Source organism: Psammomys obesus, unplaced genomic scaffold (assembly GCF_907164565.1).
Source record: "Psammomys obesus unplaced genomic scaffold, mPsaObe1.curated_primary_1811, whole genome shotgun sequence".
Lineage (NCBI taxonomy): Eukaryota > Metazoa > Chordata > Mammalia > Rodentia > Muridae > Psammomys > Psammomys obesus.
The window spans coordinates 6,444,599-6,460,989 of record NW_026590767.1 but is presented as its reverse complement, the minus strand read 5'-3'; the positions used below and the strand labels follow the sequence as shown (position 1 = coordinate 6,460,989).

Sequence of the window (16,391 nt, the reverse complement as noted above, 5' to 3'; positions counted from 1 at the left end):
CCTTCCAAGAAGGCAGCTTCATCGTAATTTGGCCTGTTGAAGGCTTTATATATGGCTTCTAGTGAAACAACACCCCGAGGCAGGTCTCTGAGCAAAGAAAACACAGATAGTACAGAACATGCAAGGACAGACTGGGCCGTGGGAGGCAGGGCTGGCATGTGACATCAGTAGAAATAAAGGACCATAAGGCTCTCCTACCAGCAGTAGAGCTGGGGAAGCCCTCCTCTGCCAGCTGCAAAGCCCTCTGCTCAAAGTTGCTCAAGTTGAAAAGACCGTGGGTCATATCAAGTAGTAGGCAAGAGAAGATAAGACTTCGAGGACCAAGGGCTCCAGCCCTCTCTCTAGTCCTGTTTCACTCCCTATTGTCTCAACTCTTCCCCATTTATTATGGAAAAAAATGGATGCCCTTGTCCTCGCAGCTCCAACATATGGGGGAGGGGTCAGCAAATGCCAGAGCTTCATGTCTTCGTCCTTTCCCCCAGGCACGAGGGAGACTTGGTGAGGTGACAAGGGGCAGTAAATGACACCGGAACTCTAGTACCCAGAGATTCCAGCATTTCTTGACTGTTGAACTGTAGGCTTTCTCTGAAGTTTTTCTTGGTCTATGCCACCTTCACTCTCAACATTGTCAGAACAGAGGCTCCATCGCCTGCAAAACAAACTAAGAGGAGCTAGTCACTGAACTTCCCCTGGCAAAGGTACCAACATCATGTCTTGCTTAATTGAGACTCAAAGGCAGGCAGGGGAGTTGAGGCTGCAGTGGGGAAGAGCGGGGCTTCAGGGTCACTCTAGATGGAGAGCTTTGGTGTGGAGGCGCAAGACGTGGGCTAGCTTGGGATGATCAGAGTGGGCATTTGGCTTTCTTTTGCTCCTGTGAGTTGGAATTGGGGCCAGTGCTGCCAGTTACTGACCATGACTTATTGTTTTGAGCAATTGCCTTGGAGACGGGCTTTTCCTGTTCTGGCTGATTCAGAGACAAAGGTCTGTGTGGCTAGATACAGCCTGACTGTGAGCTCATTCTACATTCAGTCTCTCATTGAGCTTCAATTAATCTATGATTTCTAAAGAATGTAGACTTTCCCCCTGGTACTCAGCCATGCTGGCACCGTATTAGGGTAGAACTCTCCTTGGGGCGATTTATTTTGGATAATATTCACTTTGCATGTCTATCACCAACAACCATTATCTGCCTCCAGTTCCCCACCAATGCCATTTATAATTGTGTTAAACACACAATTCTTTTAGTCAACACCAATCCAGGCTGTGACTAATGCCCCTGAGGGTATAGCATCTCTTGTTTTATTTATTTTCTTCCTGTGATCCTATGGTGATGTCGCTTTGGCTTGTATTTTTACAGGTGAGGAAAATGAGGCTGGGAAGATCTGGAAACCTGCCTATAGTTTGCTAAATGAATGCTATTTGAGCTTGGGTGTGCCTGACGGCAAAGTCAGTGGTTGTTAACCAAAGAAGAAGTGTGATGATCCTGTGACACACGTGCTATCTGTCGTAGCACACCCTATGGGAGCCCGGGACAGAACTCTGCACCAGCCTGAGCTGCGCTTCTCACTCCAAGACTATAAAAGAGCCATAACCCATAATTCTTTTATGTACCTGGAGGGTTTCCATCATGGTGGCAGGAAGCAAAGACTCCAGCTAATGTCATTTCTTGGCAGTGACCATAAGTCACTCTGATAATTACTGAATTGCTTGCCCAAGGATGTGCGAAGCCTCGCTGTGGGCAGGAGCACAGAGCTCCAGCTTCCTGTAGGCTGGCTTCTCCGGGAGTCTATAGTCACACAGGTGCACAAGATACTGCTCTGTAGTGTCTGATTTTTCATTTGAGCTGGGTCCAGTCGTTTTCCACTTGCCCCTGTGGCCCCTCCTCTGGGGAATACATCTCATCCTGAATCTCTCAGCACGTCTTCACCTCCTACTCACTGTGCACTCACTGTCTTTCCTGCTTTTTCTGTTCTTTATTCCGTCTCTACTGTCCTCTGCCTGAAGCCTGCTTTTCCTCACAGTCCATGACAGTAAGAAGGCACCGAACCCTTCAGGAATACTGTCATTCTTCCAGGGTCCAAAAGAGTCAGAGGAGCAGGCGAGTTGGGAGTGGGAGGAAGGGAGATTGGAAAGGAGAGAAGTCAGGAGTTCCTCTGCCATTCCAAGTGTCTTCAGCACCTTGGATATTAGCCACTGTCCCTACTTGGGAACTGACAAGTAACTCACATCACAGCTGAGCTGTTTCTGCCATCTGTGATGACGTATACCTTGAATAACAGCATGCGGGAGGTGGAAGCAGTCAAATCTCTGTGAATGTGAGGCCAGCCTGATCCAAGCAAGTTCCAAACCAGTCAGCCAGGGCTGTACAGTGAGACCCAGTCTAAAAACAAACAAACAAACAAAACCTCCCACCAGCTTGGTTATTCTGAGAACATAATGGGAACGGAGATGGAGAAGAAGGAGCTGTGTCACTGGGGTTCTTCCTGCAGTGAACAGCTGCTACCCTGGTTAAAATTGACTACAGAACTCTTTATGTTCCATGTGTATAAAGTCTCCAAGGGCAAAAGACACAGATCTGCTGGAAATCATCCAGTGTGTTTCTGTGTCCCTCAAAAGCAAGAGTCTTACAACAGTCTTCAGAGACTCTTACCCTTGTAGTCTCTGTGCTCTGATCTCCCCTGGAGGTACCTTCCCTAACAACTGTACCTGAAATTGCTCTCTTGCTCCTACCTCACAATTCCCCCTCTGACAACCCCATTGCTCCTTTTTTTTACCATCATCTAAGATACTACCTACATCTACATAATTGAAAATAACAGTATATATATAATAACCACATATAACCTGGATGTATATATTCCATTTCATGATTGCATTGTATGCAGTCTACATATATGTAGATGTTAAATACCACCTACTAATCTATTAAATTTTCCCAACAGATTCCTGCTACTTTGTGCATTTTTATAGGGAGTACCTTCCTCATGCTATTTTACATGTATGTTACATATTTCTCTACTTTGTCCAAGAGTTTTGATTTATTTTCTTCACCTCTGCATTCCAAGTGTCTGGAACACTGTGTCTGATTTCAGTACAAGCTCTGAAAATGCTTCTGAGCAAATTATTTAATAAGTAAATAAGCAGCCTGGTAATGTCTAACCGATGCCTGGTCCAACCTAAGACTCACCCATGGGAGAGAGCCAACCTGTGACAGTATTAAGGATACTCTGCTATGTTTCCAGACAGAAGTCTAACACAGCTTTCCTCTGAGAGGCTCCACCCAGCAGCAGATCGAAATAGATGCTGAGACTCACAGCTAAGCATTAGGTGGAGTGCAGAGAGCCTTGTGGAAGAGGTGGGGCAGGTAGAAAGATACTCCAACCAAGGACCATTCATGGAGATAACCTAGAACCCCTGCAGAGATGTAGTTCATGGCAGCTCAGTATCCAAATGGGCTCCCTAGTAAGGGGAACAGGAGCTGTCTCTGACATGAACTCAGTGGCTGGCTCTTTGATCACCTCTCCCTGAGGGTGGAGGTAGCCTTACCAGGCCACAGAGGAAGATAATGCAGCCAGTCCTGATAAGACCTGATAGGCTAAAGTCAGATGGAAGGGGAGGAGGACCTCCCCTACCAGTGGACTTGGAGAGGAACATGGGAAGAGATGAGGGAGGGAGGGTGGGGTTGGAAGGGAATGAGGAAGGGGGCTATCTCTGGGATACAAGTAAATAAACTCTAATTAATATAAAAAAAAAACAAAAATTAAGGAAACAACACACTTCACAATAGCTGCAAAGGACATAAAGTACCTTGGTGTAACTCTAACCAAACAAGTCAAAGACTTGTATGAAAAAAACTTTTAATCTCTGAAGAAAGAAATAGAAGATATCAGAAGTTGGAAAGATCCCCCATGCTCATGGCTTGGCAGGATTAACATAGTAAAAATGGCCATCTAACCAAAAGCAATCTACGCAAAGATTCAACGCAATTCCCATCAAATTACCAACACAATTTTTTGCAGACCTTGAAAGAAAAATTCTTAACTTCATATGGAATAACAAGAAACCCAGAATTGCTAAAACAATCCTCTACAATAAAAGATCTTTTGAAAGTACCTCCATCCCTGATCTTAAGCTGTACTATAGAGCAACAGTAATAAAAACTGCATGGTACTGGCATAGAAACAGAATGGTGACTCAATGGAATAGAGTAGAAGACCCTGAAATAAACCCACACACTTATGAACACCTGATTTTTGGCAAAGATGTCAAAACCATAGAATGGAAAAAAAAAAGATCGCATCTTCAACAAATGGTGTTGGTCTAACTGGATGTCTACATGTAGAAAAATGCAAATAGATCCATACTTATCACCTTGCATAAAACTAAAGTCCAAGTGGATCAAAGACCTCAGCATAAAAGCAGACACACTAAACCTGTTAGAAGAAAATGTGGGGAAGAGCCTTGAGCTCATTGGCACAGGAGATAACTTCCTGAGCAGAGCACCAACAGCACAGGCTCTAACAGCAACAATCAACAAATGGGACCTCATGAAACTGAAGAGTTTCTGTAAAGCAAAGGATATTGTCATCAGAACAAAAAGCCTACAGATTGGGAAAGAATCTTCACCAACCCTATATCTGACAGAGGACTAATATCCAGAATATATAAAGAACTAAAGAAGTTAAAAAGTAACGAATCAAGTAATCCAATTAAAAAGTGGGATACAGAGCTAAACAGAGAATTCTATGTAGAGGAATATAGAATGGCAGAGAAACACTTAAAGAAATGCTCAATGTCCTTAGCCATCAGGGAGATGCAAATTAACATGACCTTGAGATTTCACCTTACACCCATCAGAATGGCTAAGATAAAAAATTCAAGTAACAACACATGCTGGAGAGATTGTGGAGAAAAGGGAACCCTTATCCATTGCTGGTGGGAATGTAAACTTGTACAGCCACTTTGGAAATCAGTCTGGTGCTTTCTCAGACAATTAGAAATAGTGCTTCCTCAATATCCAGCTATACCACTCCTAGGCATAAATCCAAAATATACTCAAGTACACAACAAGGACATCTGTTCAACCATGTTCATAAGAGCTTTATTCTTAATATCCAGAATCTGGAAACAACCCAGATGTCCCTCAGTTGAGGAATTGATACAGAAATTGTGGTACATTTACACAACAGAATACTACTTAGCAGTTAAAAACAAAGAAATCATGAAATTTTCAGGCAAATGGTGGGATCTAGAAAAGATCATCCTGAGTGAGGTATCCCAGAAGCAGAAAGACACACATGGTGTATACTCACTTATAAGTGGATACTAGACCTATAAGATAGGATAAACATACTAAAATCTGTACACCTAAAGAAGCTAAACAAGAAGGAGGACCTGGGATAAGATGATCAATCCACACTTAGAAAGACAAATGGGATGGAAGTAAGAGAAAACAAGAAACAGGACAGGAGCCTACCATAGAGGGCCTCTGAAAGACTCTACCTAGAAATATATCAAAGCAGATGCTGAGACTCACAACCAAACCTTGGGCAGAGTGCAGGGAATCATATGAAAGAAGGGGGGTGGTAATAAAGACCTGGAGAGGACAGGAGCTCAACAAGGACCAAATATATCTGGACACAGGGATCTTTTCTGAGACTGATTCTCCATCTAAGGACCATGCATGGATATAACCTAGAATCCTTGCTCGGATGTAGCCCATGGCAGCTCAGTATCCAAATGGGTTCCCTAGTAAGGGGAACAGGGACTGTCTCTGACATAAATTCAATGGCTGGCTCTTTGACCACCACCCCCCTCCAAGGGAGGATCAGTCTTGCTAGGCCACAGAGGAAGACATTGCAGCCAGTCCTGAAAATATCTGATAAGCTAGGGTAAGATGGAAGGGGAAGAGGACCTCCCCATCAGTGGACTTGGAAAGGAGCAAGGAGGAGATGAGGGAGAGAGGGTGGTATTGGGAGGGAATGAAGGAGGGCGCTACAACTGGGATATAAAGTAAATAAACTGTAATTAATATAAAAAATAAGATTTAAATAAAAAAAATTAAAAATTTAAAAATGTAATAAATAAAAAATTTATATTAAAAAAAGAAAGTAAAAAAGGCTTGGGGGGGCCAAGAATGTCGTAAGAAGACAAACAGAGTCAAATAACCTGGGCCCAGGGGGACTTACAGAGATTGAAGCACCAACCAAGGACAAAGTATGGACTGGACCTAGGCACCCTACACAGATGTAGCCAATGGGCAGCTTAGTCTTCATGTGGGTTCCCAAGTAAGGGTAACAAGGACTGTCTCTGACATGGACTCTGTAGTTTGCTCTTACCTGCCCTCACTGGAAGAGGATGAGCTTAGTCCTCATGCGACTTGATGTGCTGGGGTGGGTTGGTGGAGGGGACTTCCCTTTTCTGAGGAGTAGGGGAGAGAGGATAGGAAGGGAGGGTAGAACTGGGAGGAGAGGAGGGAGGTGGCTATAATTGGGATGTAAAGTAAATAAATGAAATTTTTAAAAAAGAAAGAAATAAAAACAGCTAGGTAAGATAAGTGATACCAGCTCTGACTTGTGCTGAGGAAACTCAGAGTTAGAAGAAATCCAGAAGGTTAGGTGATGTGTCAAAACTGAGACTATGTGGCCACGGGCTTTGGGGATGGCCTGTGGGGACAGGGGTTCTTGGCTCTCCTGCCTCCCTTGTCAGCTTTGTGCTTAACTCCTACACACCAGCATCCTTTCTCTCTGGATAGCTATGGCTCCTGCTGGCTCTTGCTTTCAATCCACTAAAATTCTCCAGTAGAGCATGAAACTCAATCCTCTTCAGTTGAGTCAGAGGGAAATAAGTAACAACTTATTCATCTTGTGAGATGTTTGTGTTCTAAGGGCTTCCAGAGCCTAAAGCTAGACAAGCAAAATGCTGACCTCTACCAAAACCCTTGGTGATGAGGGCATGAAGTCACTGGTGTCTTCTCATCTCCATCCCTTTGTACCAGGCTACTCCCCAATGCATACAGTTTCCAGGGCAGGGATTGGTGAGCAAAACAGCTCACTGTGTTAGGCTCATGTTCCCCAAAGGTTTAAGTGACCTTCCTCAGCCACTTCTCTGGTAAGTAAAAATATTGTTTCTTCTTAAACATGTTATTACAGGAATCTGGGCAAGAAGTGTATAACTTTTCTCCCAAAAGAGAACGTCCCTGTCTGCCCACGTGTAACCCCTTCTGATCCTTTGATGGTAAACACTTTTTCAGTTTCCCCCTTCCCCAAGGCTTAAATATTTTACATTCAGAAATGAGAAGGAACTTTCTCTAATTATGTTTTTGGTGTTTTATTATTTCAACCGATCCATGGAAATAAATACAAATAATAGAAAATTGGGAAGACTTCTCACAAGACCAGCCTTTCCTTTCTCACATACAAGGAGCTTCATCCATGCCACACATCAATGCAGCAATCTGCTGCCTGCTGTAAAGTATCAGCCATGAGGTTATCTCATTAGCTTTCCCATCAATAATTCTGGGAAGACACGAAGCACTCAGGTCCCTAACACGCTCCCAGCCAGGCTTTCCACATTTCACTTTCTATGGTGACCCTCAGGCCGCCAAGTGCTGCAGAGTCTATGACCATCACTGAGGGCAGATCCCTGGCTGTGTCTATATGTTCTGAGTGAGTGTAGAGCTACCATTGACCACAGGCTTAGATTTCTAAAGCTGCTGCCTCAGAGTCAGTGACAAAAAATAAAGGGCAAAGGGCAGTCAATCCTGTCTGTACTTGGACTTCTTCCTTCCATCTGTGCCCACTGACACTAAACAAGGGAACAGTGATCTCTCCCTTTAAGAAAGCTGCAACCACTTTGAAGGTTTTGTTTTTTGCTTCAGCCCATTCAGGGGCCCCAGAAGGGAACCTGATAAAAACAGTGAATAGGGGATGAAGAGGAAGTTTCTGGTTTCTTTATGGAGTCATGTGATGTTTTGTTAGAAGCTGTCTTGTGAGAGGGCATGTGGCATTTTGTTGGTGGCTGCCTTGTGAGAGGGCACCTGATATTTTGCTGTGAGCTGTCTTATGTGAGGGGCATGACCTTACCCATCTGAGAACAAAGTACGTGGACTCTGAGGAGAGGAGATACATAGAATCCAACAGACAATGAGACATTGCTTTTTGGATTGACATCGCTGTGCTGATCTTCATGCTTTGACACTTGACTTCACAGAGAAGAACCTTCCAGAGAACTTCTTAGGGTAGTCTAGCTAAGTCTTACAGCTTTCACCAACTTGTCCTGATCTTCTGAATCATGCTGATTCCTGTTGCTGCTTTATGTTGGCCTTTGGATTGGACTGCTGGTATCCAGGCAATGAAGAGTGGACTCATCCCAAGGAACTTCTTCTAAAATGGTCTACAGCCCCCTTTATCTAACTGCCTTCTTTCTCCTCTGCCTTTGGTCAGTGGGCAGAAGGGAGGTAGACACATTTAAGAACCCGAAATAAAGTAGGTTTGGCAAAAAATCTAAGCCTACAAGGTGAGACGGTGTCAAGGACACACACCAAGTCCTTACACATCTCAGGCTAATGTTTCTTTTCAGTACCTTTAGGAAAGCTTCTACTCTTATCCCAGGTATCTTGAGAGCAGAAATAGTGGCTGAAGGGCTAAAGAACCTGGCTGGAGGAAGACCAAGGGAAACTGTGGACACCACTGTGATTATGACTGAGTGGGTTCCAAGCTTGTGGACAGGTGAGGGAGCAGCTAGGTGACCAATCTTTTGTTCGTTGGCTTTGTGTTTCTTCTCACCATCGGTCTATGCACTACCCTTCCTCTTCCTCAGGGTAATCACAAGTCATGACCATACCAAGACCAAAAGATGTGCCTTTGATGGTAGGTTAGCCCTCACTTCACCTGCCTGAGTATGTGTTTGTGTTTGTGTGCATGTGTACGGGGCGGGGGGTGTCTGTGTGTGGTAGGTGTGTAACGTGTGTGGTGTACGTGTGTATGTAGTGGTTTGAATAATAATGGTTCACCATAGAGGTGTGGTTTTGGAGTGGGTGTGGCTTTGTTGGAGGAAGTGTGTGACTAGTGGGTGGGTTCAACTCAAAAGCTCAAATAAGGTCTCGTCCTTGCTGCCTGTGGATCAAGATGTAGAGCTCTCAGCTCCTTCTCCAGCACCATGTCTGCCTGCAGGCTGCCATGCTTCCCACCATGATGTCAATGGACTAAACTGCTGAAACTGTCAGCCAGCCCCAGTTAAATGTTTTCCCTTATAAGAGTTGCTGTGGTCATAGCGCCTCTTCACAGCAATAGAAACCCTGACTATGGCAGTGGGTGTATGTATGATGTGCATATGTATGTGGGGTGTCTGTGTGTGTGGTGTATGTATGAGATGTTCATATGGTGTGTGTGTAGTGTGTATGTACATGGGATCTGTGTATATGCATGTGAATGTTTGTATATGTATGTGGTATATATATGTTTGTGTGTAAGGTCTGTTAGCATGTGTGTGAGTGTTTGTATATTTGCGTGTATTTGGAGATACAAAAATTAAAAAGGGAGGTGATCTTAGACAGTGTAGATTTTCTAAGAATGTTTCAAAATTGGAGCCAGAATAATGATGGTTCAGTAGTTAAGATCACTTACTTCTCTTGCAGAGAACCAGATTTGGGATCCCAGAACCCGTATCAGCTCACAATGATCTATGATTCCAGCTTTGAGGATATGATGTTCTCTCTGGCCTCTGCGTCACCCTCACTCATATGCACATACCTACATACAGAGACAGACACTTACACATAAATAAAAATAAATCTAAAAAAATGAATGTTTCAAATTATTAGAGACATCATCTGTCCCCTTTATAATGTGTGATGTGTGATAAACAAAACCACAGCCCAGTAGGTGAAGATGATTTTTCCATCCAAGAAATGAAGAGAGAGCTCACCCAGCATTACAGTAGAATGTAAGATGTTGTTCTCTTCTCTGGATCTACCCTAGTATGGCTGTTAGACAAGGGGCCCTGCACAGCTGGCTCTATGGAAGGGACCAGCAATGGATACCTGTCTCCAAAAGGAATGCAAAGGAGAAGGCCCATTTATTAAGCACTGGAGTGGGGAGGTCACTGAGTGATGCACAGCTGGGAGCAGACAGGCATCATGGGAAGGCACAGTCTTCACACCATCAGGTCTATAAGAAGGACACAAATGCTGGAAGGAGACAAGGGACAGTTGGTCTCATATGGGTACACACAGCAGCCCAGGAGAACTTCCATGTGTGGATGTTTCCTCTGTGATTCTCAAAAGTGTCTCCTTGAGGCTCCTAGAACCTTGAATGCCCCTTTAGCAGGTGCACACATCGTTGTTACTTCACTCTGAACTATCACCTGTGTATTTGGACAGCAAGAGTAAAATGAACGCACACAAGTCAGGGAGCCCCTCACTTTTACTGTGGACAAGGGGAAGCACAAGAAGTTCTTGCAAAGCTTGGTATTTTCGGGCAAATTCTTAGACTCTTCTTCAACCGGACACATCTGGGGTTTGCTGCGCACACAGACAGCAGGTTGAACAAAGCTGCCTGGCCACTGGGCGACCTGCCTACCATGAGCTCCAAATTCTAAAGACTATTTTTCTCTCTGAAGCTGGTGACCAAGAACAGCATCCTTCTTTGACTTTCAAAGCTGGCCTTGTGAAACCTTTGCGACACATTCGGAGAACACCTGCAGCATGTCACAGAGTCCACCATGCATGAACATGTTCTTTACACTTTGGAAGTAACTCTTCAACCAATGGTCTGCTCTCTCGCTCTCTCTCCTTCTCTCTCTATCTCTCTCTGTGCATGTGTATGTGTACATACTCATGTGTGTGGGTACACATATGTGTATGTATGTATGCATACCTTTATGGAGGTGAGAAGTCAACACTGGGCTTCTTTCCCTATTGTTCTCTACCTTACTGTTTTGAGGCAAGGTCTCTCACTGAACTTGGTGCTCACACATCTGACTAGAATCCCTTGTCAGTAAGCCACAGTTATCTCTCCTCAGTACTGAAGTTACAAGCATGCATTGCTTTTTATATAGACTTTATGTAGCTTCAAATCTAGGTCCCCATGCTTCTATAACCAGCATTTTGCCCACTAAACCACCACCACCATCTCAGTCCTGCATTGTCCATTTAAAAAAAGCCCCAGTGTCAAGAGCATCAGTGTAAGAATGCTGAGCTTGACCTGGCAGAGAGAGAGGTGGGGGAACTAATCCTTCAGCCAAGTTGGGGGAATGGACCTCCTACCCCTCAAGCTCCAGCCAGCTCTCTGGTGTCACCACTGTGGCTGGCAGTGTTTCATGGTCTAAGAGTTTAAAAGTCAAGACAAAACAAAAATTTCAAGGCCAAACAATCAGCCATATTCATGTATATTTGGAATCAGAGAAAGGAGGGGGAGAAACAGACTCAGAGAGCTCGGGAGAGCTCTGTTGCAGGTACCAATTAACTAACTGCGAGATGGAGCTGCACCATTCATCTTCTTGCTGGAATGTCATGAGGCTCTTACAAACAGAAACAGCACAACCCGAAGAACTGGCCCAGCTGAATCATTTGAGAAAATCATATTTTAAAGGAGAAATAGCATATACCTTCCGCTGCACCCGCTGTCACAGCTCAGTAGACAGCAGGGGAAGGATCACACTAATGGGGCAGTGAAAACGCCCACACATGGTGGCCAATTCAAGATCAAAGCCAGTGAGTCCCCCCTCATCCGGGGACTTTTCTAGCTAAGCACAGACATCCTTTATTTCACTCACTGGTGCAAGTTTGAGGCAGCTTTGTATTTTTCCCCCCAAAACTTAATTTCCTCTGAGCCAGTTAGGAGAAGAGGGATTTCTGAGGACGAGGAGGAAAGCAAACATCCCACGTAAGATACAACAGTTTTTTTTAGCACATCAGTCACACTCTACATAGCTTAAGATTAATTCCCAGAGTCCTTTGCACACTTATTCATTGCTTTGCTCTTTGAAATGAAGTTTTTTTCACCCCTGAGCCGACTCCGTTGCGAAAGGACCTTTTCATCGACGTCTTCTCCAAAATTGGCTTTAGGAAAGCTAGTCCTTCGCCCCCCTCCAGCCTGGCTGGGCAGCTGCTCAGTAAGATGAGAAAGTAATCAGGCTTCCCAGGCACCTGGTGATTGAGATGGGGGAAGAGGGAGAGGATTCAGCTTCTGGGTTAAAAGTTTATTTCAACAGCAATGATTTCCATAATCCTATGGCCATAAAGGCCCCATGTCTCATCTTAACAGGGAGAAACATCGTTAAGTATGTGTTGTGTTTCAACACATACTTAAAGTAGAGAGCATCTGGGTTACCTCTGGCTTGTCTACTTTTCATTCTGCCATTCAGCATTTACATTGTGTATTCCACATAACGATCATGTTGTCATTATTTCATAAGGAGTATTTGAAGGCTATGATTAGTCCTGGGAATGCTACTGAAAACTCACGTAGGGGCTAGGGCTGTGGCTCCATTAGTAGGGTACTGGCTAGCTTACCCAACACCCTTATTCAGTCCCTAGAACCACATAAGCTGGGTAGGGTGGCACATACTTGACAGATCAGCACTTGGAAGGTGGAGGCAGGGAAATAAGAAACGTAAGGTCATCTTCAGCCACATAGTGAGTTTTAGGCCAGCCCGGGCTACATGACATCCTGTGTCAAAATTTTCTATTCCCCTAAGTATTCATGGACATGCCAGAAGAAAACCTGCTGCTTTATAAGCTAGTTTTAAAAATTAAATTAACTGAAAGAAATTCACCTAGGCAAAACCCACACAGTGTGACCCAACTCTAGGTTTGTTGGAAGCATTGAACGTCCTTCTGTGGCTACCCACCAAGATTTCCAGAAAGTGGTGCCATTGTATGACCCTGACACCAATGCCTTCTGGCTATGGTCCCAGTCTTCATCATTGCTCAAAGCCTGGATAGCACATCACAATGCTGAGGTGCTCAATGGTGGAAGAAAGGGATCCCGAACTCCAGAGCTCAAACTGAGCCAAAGGAACCTGCAGTCCAGCCCCACTCTGTGCACATGAGGAAGCCATGCATCAGAGCCAAGCCTGTGCTCTGATCACAGCTGGTAAGTCCTGGCGGGAGCCCCAATCTGGGGCTCTGGTGGGAGCTGCTGACACTTGCCAGGCCTCTCTTTTGCATGGGTTCAAAAGAAGACTAACAATTGGCAAGGCGCTTTGTCCTTGACAAAGCAGAGACCTTGGTAAAGCCACCTCTGAGTGACACACTTTCTGTGTCTCCCATTATTTGAGTTATCCTGCAAAGAAAGAGCTGTGTGAAGTCAGCGCTACTGACTTTCGGGCTCTAGATGAGGAAAGCTCATGCTTGCAGATGATGCTATCCCCCAGCGGCTGACTCCAGGCCCTGGTTTCTCAGTCCCAATAGAACAAGAGTTGAAGCATTTTACTTAAAATGAAGAGACATAGCATAAAGCAAAGCTTACACCCTTTGCTCTTTGGTGTAGGAGACAAGTTTGCCTTGAGTTATTCTGTTTGGGGCTTGGGATGATGCTCGTAATGAATCACAATTCCAGTAATCTGGAATTGTCACGCCCTGGCTGGGTGAGTGACTGGTCTCCAGTGCTCAGAACACCTAAGAAATCCTTCCCAATGGCCCTGGGCAAAAGAAGATGTATATTCTCTCTCTTTCTCTCTCTCTTCTTTTCCTTCTGCCCCTCTCTGTCTTTCTATCTCCATCTCTGCCTTTCTCTTTGTTTCTGTGTCTCTGTATCTTTTTGTCTCTCTCTCTCTTTGTATGTTTATGTGTGTGTTGTGTTTTGTTTCCTGTTTGATCTGGGAATAGTCAAATATGGTTTTATAAATATTGGTTATGGTGAAAAGCCAATCAAAACCTCTGAGTTTAACGCCACTCTGTTTTCCCCTGTGTTAACACGATAAACACTGTCTATTTTAAAACTCCAGCAGGAGTGACCTATGCATCATTGCAGAAAGGAAACAACCGACTCTTTCCAGAAACATTCACTGTTTCCAGAAACAGTCACCTCTATCCCACAAAAGAAAGATGCCAGTTCTGGCCATGAGACCCTTAAGTCATCCCTAAAAAGACTTTAGGGTACTTGGCTAATCTGAAGGTAGCTGGGACAACCCATCATGAGGATCCCACTGAGCACTTGCCTAGCTGATGGACTTCATGAAGCTCTGAACAAAATGGTGAAAGTCCATATGATTAGACTGCATCATCACTCACCCCAAACAGTCAGGTTGCCATGAATACCATCCACAGCATTACTGCCTGACGGGGCTGGAACAGGAACAGTGTTCTTGTGAGCAAAGCTAGATACACGGGTAACACAGTGAAAGGAGAAACACTGTCTTATGGCCCAAGCGGTCTGTACATACTTCAGAAGAAAGAATTCTTAATTTAAAAACAGCTACTGAAAAGTGCCTCTTGTTCAAAAATGCTGTGAGCAAACCTTTAGGGACAAACAATAGAAAGCAATCAGGAAGACACTTGAGAAAATATATCCATTTATGGACTGTGAGTCATCCACTGGATCAATGTCATTCACGTCTTAAAGAACCAATGAGTAAATTAGTGTTGAATGCTTATAGGAGGGGAAGGCAGAGAGAAGCTATATTAAGCACACAGGAAATAGAAAAATGACAGATGTGAAGATCAATGAGCAGGCCGATTATATAAATAATAGAATACGGTGCTTGAGGGAGTTGCCACTTGGAATTTCTGTGACCCCTCTTTTAAAACTAGTCCTCAAACCACAGTGAGTGTAGCAATTATACTGTGACAGGTTTAACTTTTAGTGAAGGAAAGTTAAAGTTCACAGCATCATCAACAACCAGAGATATTTTAATATTGTAAACATAATGACATAAAGACAAGGGCAGATGACATAGAAGGAATATAAATACACTAAGGGAAGGCAATTATGATTTTTTAATGTCTTGAGCAGCTCTGGGAATATAGTTCGAACCTCCACCAACACTCTTGAATAAATACAACGAAAAAATATTTTAGACAATATTTTATTGGCATCTAACAAGTTGCCTTATATTCCACATGTGGCAAAAAGCCCACAGTTTTGAAAAATTAAGAAATTTTCTGCTTCTGAAAAATGAGCACTGTGGAGCTTTTTTGTACAATTTCAATGCAAAAATATTTACTATGATTAAGAGTGGGTGAATGGGGGATAAATAAATTGTCATGGACCAAAATATGCACATTTTCGATTGAAACGGCCATTTCCTCATGCAGTACACAATCCTTCTACAGCTCAAGACAAATCAGTATATTCCAGAATTACCTACTACCACATTTAAGTTTCTGCCTTACTAATCTCATGAATCTGTTTACGCTTACTTATCTCTAAAGGTCTAGAGATAAAGTGTACTATTTTTCTGTCACATATTTCTTGAGATTCTTTTGGATTTGGCTATTTCACCATCCTGATCACCTATGACCATCAGAAATAGCAATGAAGCCCTTACCTTGGAAGAGAGAACCGGATAACACCAAAACGTGTGTACCATGGACAGCGACAGGACTAAGATGAGGTTGAGCTTTAAGGAGCTGCAAAGCAGAAAAGACAGAACCTTGACTGGAATCTCACATAAGCAAATGCAAGTTTTAAGAACATACAAAAATTCAATATTTTTCTTGGCAGAGATATGCAGTGCTTTACCTAATCATTTTGGATTCTCCGAGATCTGCGCAGATCGGTTTTTTTTTCTGCCAAATGCCTCAGGCTTGCTGCCTGATCCTCCTTGGGAGGCCCTTTTATATCAGAAAAGTTCTGAAGTGAAAATGTCATTGAGATCCATCCTGTGTGACTGGTTGGCCTGGCTGTGGCCTTTTGTTCTTGTTAAGTAGGAAAAGGACAGTAACATGTAAGCTGTCATAGAGTTGCCAGGGGTTGACTTCATTCAAAGCTTGCCATTAAGAATGCCCTTCAGAGGCTCAATCCCCCACACGGCTTCCTTGTGACATAGGTGGCCAGGGGCCTGAAAGGAACAGAAAGCACTGTTTTGAGTTTGGAGTTTATAAACGCTTAGGAAGGATGACAGTGTTTCATTGAATGTCAGAGACCAGTACAGCTGAAATCACTGAGGGCCCCAAGAATGACCACACAAATGGTGCAGGCAGATCAGGTCACAATACCCAATTTTCTTCCTTCAGGACTTCAACTGTCAAAGTAAAACAAATGGCACATCTGTTGTCACTTGTCCCTGAGTCAAGGAATGACACTGAATTTGAAGACACTCTCCAAGTCCTTTGGCCAGAGTTTTGGGTGCCTTTACATTCATCGCTTCCTTTCCTCTCCAGGAGACAGAGCCTGTCTCAAAGCCTCACTGCCCCTATACACCAGCGGGCAATAGTGTTAAGAAGT

At 43.9% G+C, this 16,391-nt stretch overlaps 1 protein-coding gene across 1 annotated transcript; it reads right to left on the bottom strand.

Annotated features, from left to right (window-relative positions):
* Positions 1-11,968: 11,968 nt before the first annotated feature.
* Nps (neuropeptide S) lies at positions 11,969-15,724 on the bottom strand. Its single transcript, XM_055608807.1, has 3 exons — positions 15,687-15,724; positions 15,493-15,574; positions 11,969-12,148 (listed from the first exon to the last, which is right to left on the bottom strand). The coding sequence occupies exons 1-3, from the start codon at positions 15,692-15,694 to the stop codon at positions 11,969-11,971; spliced, it is 270 nt and encodes an 89-aa protein (XP_055464782.1). The 5' UTR covers positions 15,695-15,724.
* Positions 15,725-16,391: the final 667 nt, after the last annotated feature.

Excerpts from the sequence above, each read along its gene's own strand:
- Nps (XM_055608807.1), bottom strand. Across the intron at positions 12,149-15,492 it reads ATCCGGTTCTCTCTTCCAAG|GTGCCTGGGAAGCCTGATTA; the intron begins GTAAGGGCTTCA and ends CTCAATCACCAG.